Below are 25,584 nucleotides of genomic sequence, written 5' to 3'. Positions count from 1 at the left end.
TGTGCATTCCCGAATGAATCTTCCCAATTTTACTTGGTCAAAATCATGGAGTCCTATAAGGTGGCCGAGATGCCTCACATCTTCAGGACTGTTTTGAGAACATTGTTGGAATATTTCGGCTGTCCTTAAGAGTGTTATTTTGCTGCAGATGAGTTCTAAGTTATTTAAGAATTGGTGCCAGTTAAAGTGTGACATGTCCTGCCTAGTGCCTCTTTTGACTCGAGAGAGGCTGCTGTGTTGCACTCTTTGTAGGATTTGAAGATACAGTAAAGGCACCCGTGGTGATGCTTTTCCACAGTACTTTGAGGTGCCTGCTTTTGGTTACTTATATCTCCAAAGCATATGGGAGCACCAGTGATTACTGCTGCTTAGTATGCCATGATCTTAATCAAGCATTTTAAATCTTGAGCCTCAAATACTCCTTTTCTCCCCCTCAATTGGCTGAATATGAAGTTGGTATGTTGGAGCCAATAATGGTTTTCACAATCTATTTCAGTAGTCCCCAATGGGCTATCAGTTATGGCATAGATACAAGTTGATATTTAGTATTCAAAATTTTAAATTTTTGTTTGTATCTGTCCAGTGAATATAGAAGTTACAAGTTCAAGTTAGTACATTGTCTATGACTATTGCTCATCTCATTAGCCTCTTTTGTGCCATAAATCTTCAACAATGTCTGAATATTTTCAAGAAATGTCAATGGACTTGAAACATTAACTCTGATTTCTCTCCGCAGATTATGCCAGGCCTGCTGATATTCTCCAGCAATGTCTGTTTTTGCCTCTAAATATTTGTTTGCTCTCACTTTGAATTGATAAGTGCAGCAGGAATGATTTCAGTTCAAATTCTAAGTAAAGCTACATTGTCAGCTTTTCTGCAGGTTTAGTCTGTTCCACTCCAAGAAGGCCCAAGAGGCTGAAGTGGTAAATAGCAGGTGCTTTATTAAGGAAGTATTCGCTCTATAGGCAGCAAGATTAGACTAACCCAAAATGGACAATGACCGTCATTATGGCACGTGATTGGACTCTTAAAGTGACAGAGCACTATACTTATCAAATGCAAAACAAAGCCGTTTCTTTTCTTTCGTTTCTTTCTTTTCTTTCTCAGTTTGCTTATGTTCTTGGCATAGAACATAAAAATATGCAAGTGGAGCCTAAAAACATGGGTCATCATTGAAAATTCAGTGATGCAGGTATAGATTGATAATCCCAGAGGTCGACAAAATGTTTCTCCTGGATTTGAAAACTTTGGGAATTAATATATGTTTGGTTGAATCATTGAATATACATTAAAACCATTGTATTAAGCAAAACAAGCTTGGGCATTTTTTTTTGCTCTCAAAAGGAAAAGACTGAGGAGTGGCCTGATAGTTCATTGAAGTAATAACTGGTTTGATGGGATAGTTGGTAGATGTATTAAGGTCCTGTGGTGCAGTGGTTTTGTACTTAATAAGATAAGAGCACATAGTGTGAGAGGTAGTCATAGATTCCATACAATCCATACAGTGTGGAAACAGGCCATTTGGCCCAACAAATCCACACTGACCCTCCAAAGAGTATCCCACCCCAACCTATTCCCCTACCTTATTACTCTACTCTACATTTTCCTCGAATAATGTGCTTAACTAACACTCCCTGAACATGGGCAATTTAGCATGGCCAATTCACCTAACCTGCACATCCTTGGACTGTGGGGGGAAACCAGAGGACCCGGAGGAAATCCACGCAGACGTGAGGAGAATGTGCAAATTCCAAACAGCCTGAGGCTAGAATCTATTTTGGAAAGGTAAATCAGGGTAGAATATACTTAATGGCAAGGTCCCGGGGAGTGTTGCTGAATAAAGATACCTTGGAGTGCAGGTTCATAATCCCTTGAAAGTGGAGTCACTGATGGACAGGATAGTTAAGAAGGAATATTGGTATGCTTTCCTTTATTGGTTAGAACATTTGAGTATAGGAGTTGGTAGGTCATGTTGCGGCTATAAACGACATTGGTTTGGTCACTTTTGAAGTATTGCGTGCAATTCTGGTCTCCCTCCATAGGAAGGACGTTGTGAAACTTGAAAGAATTCAGAAAAGGTTTACAAGGATGTTGCCAGGGTTGGAGCGTTTGGGCTATAGGCTGGGGCTCTTTTCCCTGGAGCGTCAGAGGCTGAGGGGTGACCTTTTATAGAGGTTTATAAAATCGTGAACAATGGTTTCTCAATGAACTATATAGTCATTTTACAGGGAGGAGCACCTGGAGAAGGCAACATACATGTTGATTGTAATTGTCACCCAATTAATAAGTATCAATAGCAGAGACCAAGCCCTTTACTGTGATACAATGAATGTTCTTAACCTTGTTAACCGGATTCATACAATGGATACTTGTTAGCTGACCTTGCATACTAAATGCTTCCGATATTATTAAATAGCTGTACAGAATGACTGACTGCTTTTTCCACCTTGTTAACCCATTACCCTAGCCTCCAGCACCCCAATGTTAACTGTAAGTTCTTATCTGATCTGAGCCATGCTCGGCTGAACCTCTTGTTTCACAAAACTCAGAACGTAACTCTTTCCCTGCCTCCTTATACCCTTTTTAATTCTCAGGGGAGTCCAGAAAGAGAGGGCACAGGTTTAGAGTGAGAGGGGAAAGGTGTAAAAGGGACCTAAGGGACAACATTTTCATACGTATATGGAATGATTTGCCAGAGGGAGTGGTGAAGCCTGGTACAATTACAACATTTAAAAGGCACCTGGCTGGGTATATGAATAACAAGGGTTTTGAGGGATATGTGCAAAATGGGGCTAGATTTATATAGGATATCTGGTTGACATGGATGAGTTGGACTGAAGGGTCTGTTTCTATACTATGCATCTCTATGACTCTCTGATTTTAACCTGGGTCCCTGGGTCCATGGCACTGTGAGGCAGCAGTGCTAACTACTGACCCACTGTGCTACCCCGGTGTATTAGTATATTAGCAAAGATTGAGAATTGGTTAATAGAACAAAGTGTTTTGAGGTAAGTGGGCATTTTCAAATACTTGTGAGCATTTCTTTATTTATCTAATCAGTAAAATGTTAATTTTTGGATAATTTGGGATAGACACAAAATTTAAAACATGCTCAAGGACAGCAAAAAATGAAGCAGAAAAAGTAATTGCAATAATTCATCTTCAATTAAAATATGGATTTCAGACTGAAGCTTAATGTAAACTTATGTTAGTTGGGCTGCATCCTAGGATATTAAAGGAACGAGGTCCAGAAAAAGTGGATACGCTGGTAGTAATATTCCAGGATTCCTTAGATTCTGGAGAAGTCCCAGAGCATTGGAAAACTCCAAAGGGATCATCCTTACTCAAAAATCAAAGGAGACCTGAAACAGCACCTATAGGCCAATTAGCTTAACGTATGTCATTATGAAAGTGTTACAGTCAATTATAAAGAATGTAACAGTTCAGGAGTTAACGTTTTTACTTTTATTTACCTGTTGTTAGTTTGTCCTCATTAACATTCTGTGATCCAGACTGGTGCAAGAACTGTGTTTCACTGACCTTTCTCCCTCCTTCTGTAGCCCTGATACTTGTGTCATATTGTATTATGTCTTGTCATGTCTCTTTGTTTATATGTGAATTTTAAGAAAGTTTTGGAGTTTAAGTTATAGATTTATAGCAATTTAGCTTGTCTCCTTTTTTTTTCAACCATCGTAGTTATTCTCTTGATAATTGAAAGAGTGTATAATTTTTTTACCTGAATTAGGCGGTTTGAATAAATTACCTGATTGCCCAATTTTACCAAATTTTCATATTTGTAATTTTCCAAAAATCATTAGATTCTGGAAGAGTACTGGAGGACTGTACAACTTCTAATATGACATCCCTGTTCAACAAGGGAGGGAGGCAGAAGTGTAGGTAGCTACAGGGAAATTTAGCCTAAAATCTATTTTTGGAATCAATTTATCAAGAAAGTCTGAGCAGAACATTTGGAAAATCATTATCTAAACAAGCAGAGTCAGATGGCTTCATTAAAGGGAATTTGTGATTGCCTAATTTTGAGAGTTTTTTTGAGAAAGACTCAACAGGGTGTATAGAGAGTAACCAGTTGATTGTATTGTATTTGAACTTCCAGAAGATATTTGATAAGGTACCTGAGAAATGGATAATCATAATTCAAGAGCCCATGGTATTGGAGGTAGTATTTTGGTGTAGATCATGGGCAGGAAACTGAGTGGTAATAAGGGATTCTTTTTCACCTTGGCGATCTGTGACCAGTGGTTCAATGCTGGAACCACACTGTTCACAATATATACTAATGACTTGGATAAAGGACGTGAATGCAGTATAGCCAAATTTGCTGCGCGAGGGATACAACAGGTCAGAGGGCAATTTTGGTAGGTTAAGTAAGTGGGCAAAAAGTTGGCAAATGGAGTACAGTGTAGGAAAATGCAAAGTTGTTAGAACATAGAACATTACAGCGCAGTACAGGCCTTTCGGCCTTCGATGTTGCACTGACCTGTGAAACCAGTCTGAAGCCCATCTAAATTACACTATTCCGTTTTTGTCCATATGTCTATCCAATGACCATTTAAATGCCCTTAAAGTTGGCAAGTCTATGACTGTTGCAGACAGGGTGTTCCACGCCCCATTACTCTGAGTAAAGAAACTATCTCTGACATCTGTCCTATATCTATCACCCCACAATTTAAAGCCATACACCCTCCTACTCGACATCACCATCCAAGGAAAACAGCTCTCACTGTCCACGCTATCTAACCCTCTGATTATCTTTATATGTCTCAATTAATTGACCTCTTAACCTTCTTCTCTCGAATGAAAACAGTCTCAAGTCCCTCAGCCTTTCCTCATAAGACCTTCCCTTGATACCAGGCAACATCCTAGTAAATCTCCTCTAAACCCTTTCCAAAGTTTCCACATCCTATCTATAATGCGGTCACTAGAACTGTACGCAGCAATCCAAGTGCGGCCACACCAGAGTTTTGTACAGCTGCAGCATGACCTCGTGATTCCAAAACTCAGTCCCTCTACTAATAAAAGCTGTATGCCTTCTTAATAACCCAATGAATGTGGGTGGCAATTTTCAGGGTTCTCTGTACGTGGATACAGATCTCTTTGCTCATCTATACTACCAAGAATCTCACCATTAGCCCTGTACTCTGCTATCCTGTTACTCATTTCAAAGTGAATCACCCCACACTTTTCCACACCGAACCCCATTTGCCACCTCTCAGCCCAGCTCTGTGGCTTACCTATGTGCCTCTGTAATCTGCAACATCCTTCCGCACTGTCCACAACTCTACCAATCTTCATGACATCCGCAAATTTACTAATCCTTCTATGCTCTCATCCGGTTCATTTATAAAAATGACAAACAGCAGTGGAACCAAAACAGATCGTTGTGGTACACCACTAGTAACTGAACTCCAGGATGAACATTTCCCACCAACTACTACCTTCTGTCTTTTTTCTGCCAGTCTATTTCTGATTCAAATTGTTAAGTCACCCTCAATCCCATGCCTCCATATTTTGTATGATAACCTGCCATGGATAACCTTATCAAATGCCTTACTGAAATCCATATACACCACATCAATTGCTTTACTCGCATCCACCTGTTTGGTCACCATCTCCAAAGAACTCAATAAGGTTAATGAGGCATGACCTACCCTTCACAAAATTGTGTTGACTATCCTTTTCTAGATGATAAATCCTATCTCTTATAACCTTTTACAACACTTTACCGACAACGGAAGGCTCACAGCTCTGTGATTACCAGGGTTGTCTCTACTACCCTTCTTGAAAGAGAACAACATTTGCTATCCTCCAGTCTTCTGACACTATTCCTGTAGACAACGACAACATAAAGATCAAAGCCAAAGCCTCTGCAATCTCCTTCCTGGCTTCTCAGAGACTCCTGGGATAAATCCCATCCAGCCCAGGGGACTTATCTATTTTCATACTTTCTAGAATTAATTTTGGAAGAGAGAATTGAAGAACAGAATATTATTTAATTGGGGAAAAACTGCAGAAAGCTTCAACACAAAGGGACAAGGAGGTATTTGCATATGAAATACAGCTAGCTAGCACACAGGTGTAGCAGGTATTCAGGAAGGCTAATTAAATGTTGGCCCTTATTTTAAGAGGGTGCAGTGTAAGAGTTGGGAAGTCTTACTCCATCCGTACAAGGTACTGGTGAGACCACATCTGTAGTACTGTGGCCCCCTTATTTAAGGAAAGCTATCTAATTTCTTTGGAGTTCAACGAAGATTCACGAGGATGATCCCTCGTATGGATTGATTGTCTTATTACCAAAGATCAACAGGTTGGGACTCTACTCCCTGGAATTTAGAACAATGAGAGGTGATCTCATTGAAACATACATGATTCTTAAGGGGCTTGGCAGGGTAAATCCCATGACAGGAGACATCCTCTCAGCAGAGAGTCATAGAGAATAAAGGGTGGACAATTTAAGACTGAAATGGGGGGAATTTCTTCTCTCAGATGGTTGAGTGTCTCTGGAACTCCTTGACATAGAGACTGGTGGGAGCAAAATCCTTGTGCATATTTAAGACTGAAATAGACAGATTTTTAATCAGTAGCGGAACAAATGATCCTACTAAATGGCGGAACAGGCTTGAGGGACCTCCTGGCCTACTCCTGTTCCTATTTCTCATGGTTTTATGGTGATGACTCTGCAAATTGTGACGATTGATTTCCAGCACATTACTCTAGTGTGTTATGATTTTTGAATGCTTTTTATTTTGAAAGAAAAGTCCTACTTTTCTCCACAAAGTTCAAGTCTGGCCAGATTCTGCATTTCAAACGTATGAAGTCACAAGGGATTATCCAACTATGATTGAACATGTTGTGAATAAACAACTTTTATTGAATTGGTTATTATTCTTAAGATTAACTTGAAAAAATATTTTTTCTTTTTAACAGGCGGAGCATTCTGGATCTTCTCCATTGTTCTTCAGGAAATTAAGTAATCCTGACCTCTCCTGTTCATCAGGAAAATTCTCAAAACTCCAGCACCAATTTGGTGACGAAGATGGCAAACTTCGAAGAGGGAGCTTTGGTGGTGTACTGGGAGGTGAAGAGTTGACATGTTATTAAATATTCTATTTCTTAAAAGCTTAATAGAAAAATGAAAGTTGTCAGGCATGATGAAAATTCGTTCTAAGATTGATTAATAAAACACTCTCTGAGGCTTACTGTCTGATGCCAATAAAATCTCAACTACTGATGTAAAAGAAAACTTGGCTATGAACTGGCCGTGGCTTGTTTTGGTATTTAAACGTCCAATAATACCATCATAACAGCTAATCCTTTTGGGGGAAGCCTGCATCTATAATACAGACCACACAGCTGAGAAATGTCATGTCACAAATTTTTAAAAGACAAACTATCCTTTGGTTTATATATTTTCTTGTGCCACATTTTACATTGGTAGCAATTTTAAGCCTTCAATCTAACATGATTCGTGTAACTTGTAAAACGCTGATATGTCAACCTTGTTCTCTCAAAGAGTCATACAGCACAGAAACAGGCCCTTCAGTCTAACTCGTCCATGCTGACCAGATATCCTAAATTAATCTGCTCCTATTTTCCTGCATTTGGCTCATATTCCTCTAAACCTTTTTTTATTATTCATGTTCTTGTCCAAATGTCTTTTAAATGTTGTAATTGTACCCGCCTCTCCACTTCTTCTGGCAGATCGTTCCATACATGCACCACCCTCTGCATGAAAACGTTATCCCTCAGGTCCATTTTTAAATCTTTCTCCTCTCACCTTAAACTTATGCTGTCTAGTTTTGGACTCCTTTACTCTGAGGTAAAGACCTTGGCTATACACCTTATTCATGCCTCTCATGATTTTATAAACAGCTGTAAGGGCACCTCTCAGCATCTGACGCTCCAGGGGGAAAAGCATTCTCGCCTATCCAGCCTCTCCTTGTAATTCAAACTCTCTAGTCTTGGTAAAATTCTTGTAAATCAGTTCTGCACTCTTTACAGTTTCATAACATCTTTCCTATAGCAGGGAGACCAAGACTAATGCAATTCTCCAAAGTTAACTGACTGTAGTAAAGCACCAGCTGATTTGCTACATTCTATAGGAAAGAAAATATTCCATTCTTACCCAGTCTGATTTCATGTAACTCTAGGTGTAAAGAAATGTGCTTGACTATGAACTGCTCTCTGAAATTGCCCAGCAAGGCACTTAGCTATATCAAACTGATCCAGGAAAGTCAAAAAAAAGAATAAATCCAGAATGTTCACTCTGCATCAACCTAGATGTCAGAAAAGATAAATGCACATCCCACCCGATTGGACAGATGGTCTCCAAGGTTGGACTACTTAACATTTTGAGGACTTGTGTCACGATCATTCAAATGCTTTCTTGAAATCAAGAACAGTCACTGTCACTTCATCTCCTGAATTCAACTCTGATTCAAGTCTGGACAAGAATAAAATTTTATATTAAGGTTTAATGTGAATGGCAATTTCAGGCTCAAACTGACCATCAGTAAGCAAGTAGCTACCACATGAAGTGTATCGATTGTCAACACTTTGCTGGTATTAAGTACTGGACTGATTGGGTAGTGATTGGCCAGATTAGATTTGTTCTACTTTTGTGGACAGGATATAGCTGAGCAATCTTTTACAATGTCAATTAGATGCCAGTGTTGTAGCTGCACTGGAACAACTAGACAAGAGGCACAATTAATTATGAAGAACAAGTCTTTAGTATTTATATGATGCTGGGGTCCATAGGCTTTGCCAGTCCTTCAGCCATATCTTGATATCATATGGAATAAATTGAATTGGCTAACCAATCGGTCTTCAGATGGATCAACTGCTTGGCACTTCAGATTGAAGATGACTGTAAATGCTGCAGTTTTGATTTTTGCACTGAGGTGCTGAGTTCCACTGTCACTGAGAATAAAAATGTTTATGAGCCACCTCCTCCCTTTTATTATTTTAATTATTCACCAACACTGAAGACTAGATGCAGTTGGATTGCTGAAGTTTGAGCTCATCTAATGGTTGTGGGATCATTGAACTCTGTCTACAGTTTCTGCTGTTGAGCACTGATATAGTTGTCCATTGTAGCTTCAGCAGGAAACCCCTCACTTTTAGTTTCTTAGATATGTATGCACTGCTTCTGCAATCCTCATTGAATCACTGTTGACCCAACTTGTTTAAGGTCATGATACAATGATGAATGAGCCCAGCACTGAGGTACTAATCACTCAAAACCAGCTTTGCTGGTTGAGATATACCTTTTTCTATGCATAACATCAGACTCCTGGAGCAATTGTTTTACCCAGAACTTGATTGTGACAAGATTTTTCCAGGAGTTTTATATCCCAGTTCAATTTTTCAATTTGCTCCCCATCCTTTTCCGTAATTGAGTGATCCAATCACTTGACACAATCGGGTCTTGTCTTGGCTCAATGTTATCTTTTACTCTGTAGATCTTGCTTAACATAACCAGCATTTGTTGAGTATAACCAGCATTTATAGAAACATAGGAAACATTTGACCCTTTGAGCCTGTGTGGCTGTTCGTACAATCTCTGTATCCCATGCACCTCGATCCCTTTACCCAATAGGGGCCACATCCAACTCCCTCTTGAATATATCTAATGAACTGGCCCCAACAGCTTTCTGTGGCAGACAATTCCACAGGTTCACAACGCAGAAGAAATTCTTCTTCTTGTTAGTCCTGAAAGGCTTACTCCTTATTCTTAGGCTGTGACCCTTAGTTCTGGACTTTCCCAACATCAGGAACATTTAATGCTTCTAGCCTGTCTAGACCCACCAGGATTTTATGTTTCTATGAAATCCCCCCAATATTCTTCTAAATTCCACTGGCTACAAGCCGAATCAATCCAGCCTTTATTAATCTGTCAGATCTGCCATTCTGGAAATCAGTCTGGTGAACCTTCACTGGGCTCCCTCAATAGAAAGAATGTCCTCCCTCAGACTAGGGGATCAAAACTGCACACAATATTCAAGGTGTGGCCTCACCAAGGCCCTGTATAACTGTAGCAAGGCATCCTTACTGCAATAGGAACCCTCCAACCACAAGGGATGAACTCAGATTACCCCTGTTTCCTCATTCCCCCCCCCCCCCCCCACCTTGTCTCAGTCCCAACCCTCGAACTCAGCACCGCCTTCCTAACCTGCAATCTTCTTCCTGACCTCTCTGCGCCCACCCCCCACCCCCACTCCGGCCTATCACCCTCACCTTGACCTCCTTCCACCTATTGCATTTCCAACGCCCCTCCCCCAAGTCCCTCCTTTTATCTTAGTCTGCTGGACACACTTTCCTCATTCCTGAAGAAGGGCTCATGCCTGAAACGTCAATTCTCCTGTTCCTTGGATGCTGCCTGACCTGCTGTGCTTTTCCAGCAACACATTTTCAGCATCCTTACAGCAATACTCAAATCCTCTCACTATGAAGGCTAGCATGCTTGATGCCAAATTTGAAGGAATTTGGGGGCAATTTACATGGCCTTTTAAGCTGCCATTTCTACCTTGAAATTTCCAATTGTAAATTCAAGCAAGAGACATTGGTGTCCAAGACAATGAAGACAAACAGGCAACATCCAGGAAGGTGGTGAGAAAGGGAGGGGCCAAATCAATCCTGCGAGGGTCCTATGTCAGTTTACTGTGACTGCTGGCTGATCTGTGGAAAGTTGTCTGTCTGCAAGGACCTGTGGCCAAAGAAAAGTTGACCTCTATCGAGGACATATTGAGGTTCCCATTCTTTCAATCATGAATGAGTTGGCAGTTCCTACCTCAGTTGCATGGCTGTCCAGTCTTTGGAGCCTTTCATTAAAAATATATTTCAAATGTATTTGTTCAGACATCTTATTTGAACCCCACCCTTCTTGGGACACTACCACTGTACCATACGCTAAGTCCTCTCTTTGTCATTAATTGATGTGGCTGTTTGGTAATCGAGCTTATCATGCCCGGAGCACGAAGTGTGGGGTTGGGGCCTGGACTGATTTTAGGTTTATTTTAGGGCAGTTATGAATATGTTCAGTCCTCTATGCTCAAAAGAAACTGTGGAGGACCTGTAAATACTTGGAGTTCCAACATGTAGCCTGTAGGTGTTTGAACCTGACATTTGCTACTGCACTTCCATGATGTAACCTTGCCTTTTCTTCACCTCAATCTTGACTCTCAGTTAGGAATGAAATTTTGATTTCCTTATTATTTTCTTGGAGTGCTGGGCTGTTAAACAAAAAAATAAATGAGCACAAGAAAGAACATAAGATTGGAGAAGTTTGGGACTCTAAATACCAGTGCAAGAAAGTGTGGTGGATTGGATGAGTTCTGGGCTAGCTACTGCTGCTTGTGAGTGAAAATTCTTTTGTGCTGAAGTTGAGCTGTGACATGACAGGAAGGGTGTAAGTTAATTAGGTTCTTGCTCTTTTTAGTAAAACCACCAATAAAGAGACGTTAGGATAAAGCAGTTTGACTTATTTTCTAACCAACTTGGTCAGAGATGTTATTACACTCTTAGAGTCTTACAGCACGGAAGCAGACCCTTTGGTCCAACCAGCCCATGCTGAACCTAATCCCAAACTAAACTAGTCCCACCTGCCTGCTCCTGGCCCATATCTCTCCAAACCTTTCCAATTGATGTACTTATCCAAATGTCTTTTAAAAGTTTTAATTGTACCCACATGCACCACTTCCTCAGGAAGTTCATTCCGCATGCAAACCACCCTTTATGTAAAATAAAAAATGCCCCTCATGTCTTTTTTAAAATCTCTCTTCAGTCATCTTCTCAAATATGTATCCCTACTGCCACAGCTTGGACACCACACAAACCATGTCTGCCAGCATTCTGTGATCATCTCCAGACATGGACCTCGTGCTGTTTCCTGTCAACCTGGAGCAAGGCAGCCCCTTTCTTTCAAATAAAAGGTCAGCAGGAACTCAGTGCTGTTAACATTCTCTGGATAGCAAACACCGAATCATGGCCCTGCTCCTCAGCAATAAACAAACTGATGACCTTGCATTGCCAAGATAACAAAAAAAAGACTGTGAAATTTGCAGTGTGCCCAGCAGCTAACCAGGGATAACTGATACAAAAGAACTACGCAACAGTGATTTTATTCGATTATAAGAAAGGTTATCCCAGACACTGCTTAAACTTGCTGACCAGTTCCAGCATGAAGACAAGTTTACTGACAAGAATCTTGGGTATTGTGAGTGACACACTTCTGTTATCAAAGCACAATTATTGAGTTTGGAGGGAGGTCCCTTCTAGAGCTCATTGTAACAATGGGCCAGGTACCTGGATGCTGTCATTTGAGTACAGGCTCTCTCTGCACTGTAGCCCTCAAGGTCCAGGCTTTGCTAGTTAGTCGAGCTGTAAATCAACCACCACCGATCTTCAAGCAAACAGAATCCTCCTTTGTGTCACATTTCAATGACATGAGAACATTATTGTGCACACAACTCAATTTGAAATTGTGAAGCACATTAAAAAAGCACACAGAAAGGGATCACCCCTTGTCTCAGGACAATTTGGTAGATAATAATCAGAGGGAAGGATTCCTTCAAGAATATTTTCGCTGGTTCCCTCTTCTCAGAGGCCAGTCTTTCATCTTCCAACTGGGAGCTGCAAGGTAGGTCATTTCCCCAGTTTTAGAAAGCACACATTGACCCCAGCTTCCAGTCTCTGGGGGAAGGTGGAGGGTGTGCATTAGAGTCATTGTTGGTGCCTATGGGGCAGCGATGGTTAGCAGTACATAGCAAGGCTGGCTGGTTAGAAAGTCTCCTATTGTCAAATGGACCTTTGGCCACTTCCGTTGATGAGATTGAGCTTTCACATAATCTTGTGCCTTCCCTGTGCTCCCTTGTTTGTCCTGCCTCCTCCATTCATCTTTCATACTAAACCACCTAATACATACAGAACTCAAGAGCCACATATCAACAAATAGTGAGAGGACTTGAATACAGGAGCAGCGATGACTTGCTGCAATTGTACAGGGCTTTGGTGAGACCACACCTGTAGTTTTGTATGTGGTTTTGGCTTCATTTTCTGAGGAAAGACGTTCTGGCGATGGAGAGAATGCAAGAAGGGTTTATCAGACTGATTCCTTTTGCCCGAAATATCGATTTTCCTGCTCCTCGGATGCTGCCTGACCTGCTATGCTTTTCCAGCACCACTCTAATCTTGACCCTGATCTCCAGCATCTGCAGTCCTCACTTTCACCTGCCTGATTCCTCGGATGACAGTACTGATGTATAAAGAGAGATTGGATCAGTCAGGTCTATATTTTAACACAGGACTGGACAGGATAAATACAAGGAGGATGTTCCCAATGATTTTTCATTTGATTTTTGATTTGATTTGGTTTGTTTATTGTCACGTGTGTTTTGTACAAAATATAGTGAAAAGTGTTGTATAGTGTCACCATTCTCCAGCACAGGGACACAACCACTGTACCACAAGAGGGCCCTGATAGTTTAACAGAAAGGAAGGGGAGGGGGACGAAGAACTGAGGGGGAGGAGGGAGAGGGGAAAGGAGGACAGGAGGGAAGTCATGGCCTCCTCCTTCTGTTTCTTACGCTCTTTTATTCTTAACCCTGATCTATTTTTTACATGTCTTTTGTGATGGAAAGATAGGAAACTAGACCCAGTGTGAGTGTGCGCAGGACAATTTAAAAGACTATGTCATAAGAAGACAACTATCAATGAACAATATATTTAAATGTACTGATTTAACATCTCAGGCCTTTCTTAGATTTGTAGTTCTCTGAACTAAGTTTCATATTCTCTAAACCAGGTAAACACTTGCTGCCTCTTTCCAGTAGCAGTGGACCATTGATATGTCAGGTGTCTGGAGAATCTTCCAACTTGGTACGAATGAGAAATCAAAACTTAGGACAGTCAGCTCCATCCCTCACTGCTGGCATGGTAAGTCCAGATTAATTGACAGTGACGTTGAAAAATACTTCCATTGTTAAAGTTATGCAGTATGTGTCTCAATTTTGTTATTGCAGGTAAAGCACAAAAGGGCTCCAATTTAACTATTTAGTGATTAATGGTGATAGGTATATTTGAAAAAAAGTTTATTTTTGGTAAATTCTATATGGACTTACTTGTGTATAGGTCACATTTTTTGAGACTATTTTCAAAGGCTCAATTGAGAGAGCTGACTAATACACAGCACAAGCTTTGAGCGGCTAGAGTTCATGCTGTGTTCAAAATACCGTATTATTAGCAAAAGGAGATTTGATTGCACAACTAATCCCAGGAAAAGAAGAAAAGCACAGTGAATTACGGTAAATGTAATTACTGGACAAAAGCAAGAAACTGGTTTGAAAATTTAACATGTCAAAGATTCATTGAAATCCTGCAAAATTATACTGTTCAACATTGTCATATCCTGGCATAGTGGCACACTCAAAATGAAACACTTATTCTGAATGTGTAAGTGTCTTGAACTTTCCTGCCAAATTCTTTGGTTTCCCTCCCTTTTACTTCTGTATGTTATGAACCTCAACAATATTAACAAGTTTGTCAAAGAATTAAAGATATACTGGTATGTAGCTAATATATCTTACTTTTATTCAGATATAATGGCACAATTAAAATGATTAACTTTTTAACGATATTAACTTGTGGATGTATAGTGAACAAAGTGTGATAAGTACTGATAGATGTAGTACTGGTCTGAATGAATGAATAAATCAAAATGTGCTGTAGTAAACCAAGTGCAGTAAGTAGAGCTATGAGTGAATGAATAGAGACGCAATGTAGTAAACAAAGCGATCAGTAGGGTTACCGGTATGAATGAATGCAATTTTGTATAATTGGGTTAACGGGAAGTTAATGATATAGTAAGGTCTATTTATGCATGAGATATATAGAAAATACAAGATGTTTTGGCCAAAGGTAAGGGATCAAATTATACGTGAGATCGACCTATACACAAGTATATATGGTAAATTGATGGTGAGTTTTTTTACAGATATCATCCCCACGGCTAAGCAAAGGCCCTAAACAATATGGCCAATATATCTGCGTCAATGTAGTTCAAAAAGGGCTGCCATGTTCTATAAAATAATTCCATTTTGTGGTGCACCATATTCAAAAGGAAGTCAAAGATATATATTCCATGACTGTCCTATGCCAATTTGAAAGTCCTGGGGGACCTTCGGATACCCAATTCACTAAGATGCTTTTCCTCGCTCAAAAGGAAAGGATAGTGAAAAATTCCCTCCCATATGTATCCAGAGAGGGGGAATTCGGGGAGCCCAAAAGTAGAAACAGTGGGTCCAACCCAATCTCCGTACCCAAAATCTTTGCCAAGGCATTCGCTACGCTGTCCCAGTATCTGCGGATATTACGGCATGTCCACAGACAATGCGTGAGGGTACCAACTTCTATTTTGCATTTAGGACACATTGGAAATGCTCCTGCCTTGAACTTTGCAAGTCTCTCTGGTGCCATGTGAGCCCTGTGAAGTACCTTCAATTGAATAGCCTGAGTTCTATTACAAATAAAGATTTTCCTAGCGTTTTTCCAGACATCCCCCCACATCTCTAAGGAGATTTCCATCCCCAATTCTTGATTCAAGGTTTTATATAACTGTTCCATGTCCTTCAATACCTTATTATGTAGCAAGTGGTAGAGAGTACTGAGCGAGGGCGAACCCATCGGCCGAAGCGCACTCCTTTCCGTATCCGATTTAGAAGGATTAATTATCAATGTGGTCTTCTTTTGTATGAAGTCTCGTATTTGAAAATATCGAGAAAGGTCGTGCGAGGCAGCCCAAACTTCTGACCAGCTGTTCGAAGGACATTATGACCTCCCCATTGAACAGATCTCCCAAACAGGAGATACCTCTGGACTCCCACATTTTGAATACAGCATCAGTCAGCCCTGGCTGGAATCCCAACGTTCCCACTATAGGGGTATAAGGGGAGGATTTTTGCAGGTTACCCTCATCCTGTGACATTATTCTCCAGGCTTTGATTATATTTAATACAATAGGATTTTTACAATGATCCGTAATAACTCTCATCTTATCCATAGATATTAGATTGATGAGGGGACATTTTGCTTGGGAGGCCTCAATATCTAACCAGATTGGGTCTCTTGTGACCCACAATCAATCAGCTACGTAAGATAACAGAGAGCTCAATTGGTACTTCCTGAAATCCGGAAAGTCCAGCCCACCCCTTGTGGAAGTTGCAGCTTTTCTAATTTGATAAGGGGCCGTCTATGACTCCAAATAAAGGAGCTGAGCCAACCATAGAGCTTACACAGCGCCTGTCTCGGCAGCATCAAGGGGAGCATTCTCATCGGGTATAAAAGGCGAGGTAGAATATTCATCTTAACCAAACCTGTTCTACCTAGCCAGGATATCGGGAGATCTTCTTAGCATTGAAGGTCCTGTCTTATTTTCTCTACTAAGTGTGTATAGTTGGCTTTATAGAGCTGACCAAATGCTGGAGTCATAAAAATACCTAATTAAAGAAAATCTCCCAGTGACCACCAAAAGGGGAAACTGGATCCATCCGGAATATTGAATATGCTGGTAAGACCTCTCAGTGGCCTCTCAATTGATTTTGTAACTTGAGAACATACCAAATAAGTTAACCACTTGAATTAAGTGGGGCACAGATGTCAATGGATCATTTATGAAAAGGAGGGTGTCATCCGAATAGTGACTAATTTTGTGCTTACCCGATCCAACCTCCGGAGCTGTTATATTAGGGTCAGTTCGTATAGCTTCTGTCAGCCGCTCAATCACTAGTGTAAATAATAGTGGTGAGAGAGGGCATCCCTAACGACAGCCTCTGCCAACGCTAAAGTTATCCACACTTACACTGTTGGTAATCACCACTACTTTGAGATCATTATATAATACTGTAACCCATTTAGTAAAGATCTCTCCAACACCAAACCGTTCCAATGTATAAAAGAGATATAGCCATTCTACCCGATCAAATGCCTTCTCTGTATCTAAGGCGACAATTAATCCTGGTGTTGCTCCCTGCTGGCAGGCTTGTGCCATATTTAAGACTCTTCTAATGTTATTAGTTGATTTGCGACCCTTTATAACCCCCGTCTGATCCTCTTTTATAATGAATGGTAGAATCCTCTCCAGTCTTAATGCCAACATTTTTGAGAGAATTTTAAAATCCACATTCAATAAGGATGTGGGTCTGTACGAAGAACGGTCATCTGGGGCCTTTCCTTTCTTAAGAATGAGAGAAATATTTGCTTCTCTCAGAGAAGGCGAGAGGCAGCCCTGACTGTGTGAATAATTATACATATTCATAAGTGGCCTGACCATTTCCCCTATAAATTCTTTATAGAACTCAGCCTGGAATCCATCTGGTCCGGGCGTTTTACCGCTCTGGAGCTGCCTCGCTGCCTCCTATATTTCCTGGGTTGCCAGGGGGGCATTCAAGAACGACACCTGCTCAGAGGTTAGGCTGGGGTGGGCCAGATTTAAAAAGAAAGACTCCATCTTCCTTGTTCTATCCTCACAGTCCTGCGATTTATACAATTCAAAATAGAACTTTCTAAAGGCTGCATTGATCTTTTTACAATCACAAGTCAGGGTACCAGCACCCTCTCTAATGGACATAATGGATTGGGAGCCTTTTTCTTTCTGGCAAGGTATGCTAGGTACCTGCCAGGCTCGTCACTGTATTCAAATCATCTCTGCTTCGCAAATAATATCTCCCTCTTTGCTGTTTGAGTAAGTGCGGTATTCAAAGTTGCCCTGAGGGCTGTGATCTGCTGTAGTTTAGAAATGGAGGGCCTATCACCATATACTGTCTCAGCCACCTTTAGGTGAGCCTCGAGCAGACTCTGTTGTTCTCCCTTTTGTCTTTTCCGCGTCGCAGAATATGAAAAAAATCAACCCTCACGCGAGTGCCTTTGCAGTCTCCCACATCATCGATGGGTTACTGGCCATGCCTGAGTTAATATCCCAGAAGGTTTTAAATTGCTGCAAGAAATATTTTATGAACTTGCTATCCTTCAATAGGAAAGGGTCCATATGCCAATGGTGGGAACCTATCTCGTCGTCATTAGTCTTAACCTCCACATATACTGCGCTGTGGTCGGAAATAGTTATTACCTATTTTACAAAACAATATCGAGTTCAAAAAGGTCGAAGAGACAAAAATCATATCGATTCTGGTATGGCACTTGTATGGATTTAAATAAAAAGTAAAGTCTCTACCCTCAGGATGAAGACACCTCCACATATCTACAAGCCCCATCTCCCTAATCAGATCAGCCAACTGCTTAGATCTCAAAGATATGCCCGCGGAGCTCCTAGGTATCTTGTCCACCTCTGGTCAATGATACAATTAAAATTTCCTATAATTGGGTGGCGCATCCCGGCAGCCATCAACTTGGAGAATGCTTTAAAAGGGTGTGCTGGGGCGGCAATAAAAATTCAAAATCCCATATTCCTCTCCATATATTGGGGCTTTAATTAATATATACCGTCCAGACTCATTTTTTATCTGGCTTAGCATTTGGAAGGGAAGATTCTCCCGAATAAGAATGGCCACTCCCCTACTTTTTGAGCTGAAAGATTAAAAGAACACCTGGCCAAATCCACCCTGTTGCAGCTTCGAATGCTCCTTATCAAGTAGATGTGTCTCCTGTAGAAGGGCAACATCAACCCTTTTTTTTTAAAGACTTGATAGTATATTTTTCCTTTTGATTGCTGAGTGGCTCCCTTTGACATTCCAGGTGCACCATTGGAACAAATGACTAGCCATGATCGCTCGAACAAGCCCGAGACCCCCCAGGAAGAAGAATCCCACCCAAAAGACATTGAGTAAAAGCCATAAACAATTCACAAGTAAGAAAACCCTTTAAAGCAACTAAATCAAAACAGCTAAGAGCTACTCCTAAAAAAACATGAAACACATTTAAAAGGAGACTTTCCCCCTTGTTCACAGGAGGCACTGTTACCTTCCAATAATCCCTCCATAACACCTCCCAGCTAGAGCCATGCCCTCAGCCCAGACATTACACCATAGAGTAAATAAATGCCAATATCTTATAAAGCAAGAGTTAAAAGTGGGCGACCAACCCATCTCCCCAACATTATTACCTAGATACACTTAGCAAAACAACATAAGATAAAAATATGTAAAATTACAAAATTACAATCCCAGCAAGTATTAAGCAACAAAAAAAAACCTCAGAAACATTCCCCAATAATCAAATAAACCACGCAAGTGATAGATTAGAATCCGAAATAAAATCCCTCAGATGCTTCTTTGCCTCATCAAATGCCTTCTCTCTGGTTGTAGATCGCAAGAGGAAGGGCTGGAACAACATTATTTTGGAACACTTGTATGTCACGGCATGGGAATCCTTCCCCAAAACTCTGGAGGCCTCCAGCAGCATTTGTTTTTCCCTGTAGTGTTGAAGTTGAACGAGGACTGGGCGGGAGCACTGGTCCGACCCAGGCCTGCGCACAGCAACTAGGTGGGCCTGCTCAACTCGCACCCGGCCCAGCTCCGACTCCAGTTTCAAAAGCTTTGGGAGCCACTGCTCCAAGAAATCAACAAACTGGTCTTCCTCCTCCCATTTGGGAAGGCCCAGCAACTTAATGTTTTTCCGACAACATCGGTTTTCTGGCTGTTGCGAACTTCGTGAACCTTTGCCTTTGGTCATTTTAAAAAGCATCAAACTGCTAAAGTTTGATGCAGAATGAACAAAGCTGATGGGGAAAAAAAACTGTTTTGAATAATTTAGCAAATGAGGTGAGGGTGGGTACCCCATTTTGCTTGGATATTGGGCAGAGCTTAGCAGACTCAGACCTACTGGGTCGCCGCCATCTTAGATCTTGATAGTGAGATATTTTGATTGGATTAATATTTTTGGGGAAACTCTTTAAGCCTTGTCCTTTCATGATGAATTAGTATAATTTCTAAGGTTGTGATAATATTCTCGACACAGACACAGAAGCTTATGTAATTAGTTTGTAAATAGAAAACCATTGAAGACAAGGCAGTGCTGGCTATTTCGTTCACCTTATTTTGTGATCTGGTGCTGATATGGAGACTACTTCTGCATGTTACCATGCTATTCACAAAATCGTCAATATTATTGAAGCACTACAGTTACACTTGTTATTACTTTCGCTTGAAACCTGGAGCTCTCACTGTTAAAGTTGAAGGATTTTGGATTTTCTACATGACATATAATGTGCACTTCAAAGTCCAGAGTTGCCCTACTATACTTCTACTGATTAGATAATAAAATTTACCACTTACAAGACTCCTCAGCTGCCTACTTCTCCACTGAGTTAGCAATGGTCACTCAGGAGCTCTGACTGTGTTGGAACAGCTGTTCTCGTTCTAATAGGCTTTCGCTGTCTCAGTTCTCAGTGAAGGGTCACAACAACTGCCTAACCTCAATGAGTGGAAAATAGTTGGGAAGCACCCCCATCTTAGTCGAAGGGAGCTGCATACGGCAGGAAAAGGGACACCCCTTCAGACCATGTGTGAAGAAATGTCTGATTAGGAAGATTCTTTACGACAGTTAAATGCTACACTTAATAAACAATTACGTAACAAAATGTGGTCCATGGGCAGATTTGAGATGTGGGCTCTTGTGAACAGGCAGTGAACCTAATTTGGAAGAAACATTGTGATCAAAAGTGGAAATCTTTAACTAAAGATTGAAAAGAACAAGCTGATTGTAAATGGAGAGATACTTTATTAGCTAGTTGGAGAAGTAATGCATGTGACAGAGGGATAGAAGTATGTACAGCAGATGGATTTCTCAAGAGTTGGGAGACTTTAAAAGCTGAGTGCGAATGGATAGGTGGGAGGCTAAAAGGGGAAAGAGAAAAACAACGCAAAGACACTAAGGCTGCAAAAGATAAATGGGAAAGGTCGAAGCTACATCTCTATAAAAATGACTTAGTTTCTACGTGGGATCCCAACCTTTTTTGATGAAATTGATGATACTGATGGCCATGATGTTCAGGCTCTTTACCCCGTTCTACCTGTGGAGACCCAACCTTTATCTGCTGATCCCTCCACTCCCGTGAACCTCGAGCATCTCCCTTATGATCCCGATGAACGATCCACTATCAGTAAAAGGGTTCATGAACGACATCTAAAAGAAAAACACGCTGGAACTTCTTTGTCCCGTAAGAAACTTTCCAGGACACACTGTCCGGGAGACCATGAAAGGGGGAGAATCCTTTTTCACCCTGACAATCATGTTCTCCTTTCCAAACAATATCCTATATGCCAATTACCAAGTCCCCAACTTGCCCAAGATGGCCAGACTGCTACTCTTAATGTCTGTGACCCCTGGAAACTGCAGGAAATTATTATGATTATGACTCAAGCTCCTGACCATAAAGATACATCTGCCAAGTTCGCACAACATATCCGAAAGACAATTCGGATATATAATGCGACCCTCGGAGCTATGACTTGCATTCCAAGATCCTTCTGTACATCATGCTGTTCCGAGTGCTGCCGTTAACTGAATACTTTTCCTTAACATTTGATCTCCCAAAATGCAGCACCTCACACTTACCTTACCCAGAATAAGTTCCATTTGCCACTTCTCTGTCTATATCTGCAACTGATCTATATCCTGCTGTATCCTTTTGAAACCTTCTACGCCAACCACAACTCCAATGATCTTTGTATTCATGATTTGGAGATGCCAGTGTTGTCTGGGGTGTACAAAGTTAAAAATTGCATAACACCAGGTTATAGTCCAACAGGTTTAACTGGAAGCCCTTGCTTTCGGAGCGCTGTCCCTTCAGGTGGTTCATCAACTGGGGCTTCCAATTAAACCTGTTGGACTATATAACCTGGTATTGTGTGATTTTGATCTTTGTATTGTCTGCAAACTTACTAGTCTGCCCATTCACCAGCAATCATCTTGTCATTGGGTATATGATTCCATAATAATCATCATCTATACCATAAAATTCATTCGATCACGCATTTTCTTTTTATTAAATTTGACCACAGTCCCTGTTCTGATTTTCATTATAGGCCCCTACAGCCTATTCACAATTACTCACTGTTTGATTGGCTGGCATTTCAAAACTCATCGGTGTCCATCTATGTTCCCAAACAAGCTAATCTATATTCGTTCTTTTGTTGACATTTGATTGTAAAACACAGAAATGCAATTAATCTGTCATCAAACTGTTGCGAGACACCACGAAATCTTTGGTCTCCTGTCACAGTATAAAATTGTTTCTCTTAATACCCTTGCATATCATTTGAGGCTACTTTTGAAATCTGTCATGCCTAGTTTTAACCCTTGTTTCAGGGCAAAGGTTTGGATTATATATGAGAAACTGAGATCCCATTCTGATTGATTTCATTGACTGTGTCTTATAACTGCAGCCCCGTTAGTCTTTTCTCTGTTTGCACACGTATTCTTAAACTGTGTAGCGAGTTTATGCTGAATTTTACCAAAAATTGGCAACTTGTCAGAAAATGAACCCCAGTGTATTTTTGCGCTGTCTTCCCAAATACACCACCCGAATCATGTTCTGAAAGTGCCCTAATTGTCCCAGTTGCCACAGGTGGAAGTACTGGCCACTGCCAGGAACTCCCAGAATTCCTAGGACTTGCACCGTCACCACAAGGGTTTCCAGGTGCCCTAAATGGTTTGTTTTATTTGCCACAGACATATTGGATAGCGGATCATTGGCTCATCGTTCTACTGACTGGTCCTGCTTGCTGTGGGTGTGTGTAGCTTGCTGCTCATGGAGCATGCCCAGTTGGTGACTGATGGAAGTCTGGAGGAGCAAGTGGCAAGTTGAAGTTGTCAGGAATTGTAGACATCAAAAGTATATCCATTGGTGGGAGAATTGGGAAACTGCATATCAATGAAGTGACATGATATCATAATACAATGTTAATGCTTGCATTCAGGTCTCTTGCTGCTATTTAGTGAGAATCTTGTCTCAGTGTTTAACGTTTTTTGCTGGAAAGTGGGAAGCTGGCCATGATGTCATTCTTCTATCTTTCTCACCAATGTACTGTTGTTCAAGGGCTATAAAAACTCTGCCCTTTTTCTTTAATTACTGGGGCTGTTTGATATCTTGGATTCTCTCGTTGCTAAATAATTATTTATCTGCTCTTCAATCTTTATTGGTTCACAGCGTAAAGCAGAAATTTACTGTTCCTTCTTGTTCCTCTATTAAAAGATAAAGTTTGGTAGGAGTGCAGTGTGCATTAGTGCATTGTAGCCTCGACAGAATATGTTAACTTGTTCAGACACAAGGAGCTGAACACTTGCCTTTGCTTAATTCATACCATGTACGTTAATTCATTCTAAACATGGTATTCTCACCCGATAGGATAACTCATCTGGGCTGTGTTCGGCCTTCTTCTTTTAAGCAGTGGTAAATGATGTCAAAAGGTTGTTATAACTTTCTCCGGTCTGAATTTGGTTTTTTTTAAGAGAGATGTGGAATATATCCTGGCAGAGGGAATGTCATTTTGGTTTGTTCCAGAGTTAGCAAGCATATAGAAAGAAAAAAAAGTACCTGTCCTTGAGTTGTAATGTAAATATGGCACAATATCATTTTGTAATTTTCTATGTCCAGAAAAAAAACTGTCTTGTTCCTCCTTTGAAGAGCAAACAGTGGTTGGAGCCACAGAACCAGCAGATTAATCTGATTGAAAACCTTCTATAACAATTTTTGATATTGGAGAAGGAAGAGGCATTTGATTTGAGAATTAACAGAGGCTAGCCATATATTGGCAGTTTTGTTTTAATTCCAGTTTTATTTAGTCAGCATTGTATGGTAAAATGAACTAATTCTTGGATAAACTTGGGTAGTAAAATGTATAAATGTATGGGTTAAAATGTGTTGCAATGAGTTTTATTCAGCATTTTCACACCAAAGTTTGCATTAAATGTAGACCTCAAATGTGTTTGGGCTAGTTACTTCATCTGGAACCAGATCATTTGTTTAATCCAACCAAATGTTACAAATATGTTGGCAGTGACGTGATGAAATGGCACTTTGCAGGCTGGTTTGTGGCAAGGTGGCAGCATTGAGCTTTCAGTAATAAGTCTAACCTGTGTTCTGTAATCATGACATCTGATACTTCACGAAAAAGAATGAACTATTTTGTGCTATCTTGTTGTGGTGGCCATAGACATTGCTTTTAACTATTTTGGGAGGAACCTTTAGTTGCACATAGTGTTCAATGGAAGCTGTTCTGACATAATCATTTGTCCATTTTTAAAGAATGAAACTATTATTAATAAAGCATCTTTATTGGAATTATGATTAAGCTCCTGTAAAAGCCTTTGTTTAATACTCCTTCAGGGATTAACTTAGTGTCACGGTATTGGTGAGAGAATTTTATTTTGCAAAGTATCAAATAAATGTAAGAGGGAATAAAGAAATTGTTCTGGAAAATAACTGAAGAGCTTCATTTTATTTTGGAGGGTGGTTTCTTATAAACTGTGACTTAAAACACACCATGCTTGTATTATTCGGTAGTTAATTTTGAAGGGGGTTAAAGTTAGCTCATTTTGGCCAGTTGGCTTGCTGTGCAGAGTGATGTCAACAGTGTGGGTTTAATTGCTGCACCGGCTGAGCTTATCATGAAGGACCCTCCTTCTCCACTTTTCCCCTTCTCTGAGGCGTGATGACCCTCAGATTAAACAACCACTAGGAGAAAGTGAGGACTGGAGATCAGTTTCAACAAGTGTAGTGCTGGAAAAGCACAGCTGGTCCGGCAGCATCCAAGGAGCAGGAAAGTCAACGTTTCAGGCATAAGCTCTTCATCAGGAATGTGGGGTGGCTCAAAGGGGCTGAGAAATAAATGGAATGGGTGGTGAGGGTTGAAGTGGTCAGCTGGGGGTGGTGTGTGTGTGTTACGTTACTCATTTATGTGACAGGCAGAATGTCTTTATGGCTTGATCACAACATGCTGTTACTGATGAACAGCACTCATGTTACTACTGTAGAGGGCAGTGTGGATCAGCAAGCTTCACCTATTATCGAAGCTGTTGAGATGCTTTGCCTTTTCAGGGGAATCTGAGAGGGAATGGAGATCTTTCAGAACTGAAGGGGAGCCATTCTCCCACAGGATTGCTTTATGCGCCCTGAATCAACATCAAACTTGCATGGTGTACAAATGGCTTGGGCCTCGATTTACAATGTTGCTGATGAGGCTGACCTGACAGTACATGGAATGTAGGAATCCCAGTGTGTATACTGATCAGTCAGGCCGGGTTTGCAATAGACAGAGTAGTGTACCAGCATCTGATACATCAACAGGAACATTGAAGAAACGGTGCTAATTTGACTGCTCCATTTCCAAGGTTAATTTGCATGCAGAATGGGGTCTGTGAAGACATGCAGAAAGTTTTGCATGAAACTGCAGATTCAGATATAGCAATCAACAATGGATTCGACATATGGAAAGAGTTTGGATATTAGGTGTCATTTCATGAAAAACATGGTTTTCATGGAAACCAACAAAGATGGGCCTCGCAGGGAATTATGTAGCAATGCCATCCATTTGGGCAAACTTGCTGATGTTA

At 40.7% G+C, this 25,584-nt stretch overlaps 1 protein-coding gene across 1 annotated transcript in view; it reads left to right on the top strand.

Annotated features, from left to right (window-relative positions):
- Nucleotides 1–25,584, top strand: part of mast2 (microtubule associated serine/threonine kinase 2) — a 418,453-nt gene that overhangs the window by 25,610 nt on the left and 367,259 nt on the right. Inside the window, 2 exon segments of the mRNA XM_072574356.1 lie at nucleotides 6,946–7,096; nucleotides 13,823–13,953. Of these exon segments, the coding sequence (XP_072430457.1) occupies nucleotides 6,946–7,096; nucleotides 13,823–13,953 (282 nt within the window).

The sequence above is a fragment of the Chiloscyllium punctatum genome, chromosome 7, assembly GCF_047496795.1.
Source record: "Chiloscyllium punctatum isolate Juve2018m chromosome 7, sChiPun1.3, whole genome shotgun sequence".
Classification (NCBI taxonomy): Eukaryota; Metazoa; Chordata; class Chondrichthyes; order Orectolobiformes; family Hemiscylliidae; genus Chiloscyllium; species Chiloscyllium punctatum.
Note: the sequence above shows the minus strand (reverse complement) of the source record. Positions and strands in the feature narration are given on the sequence as shown.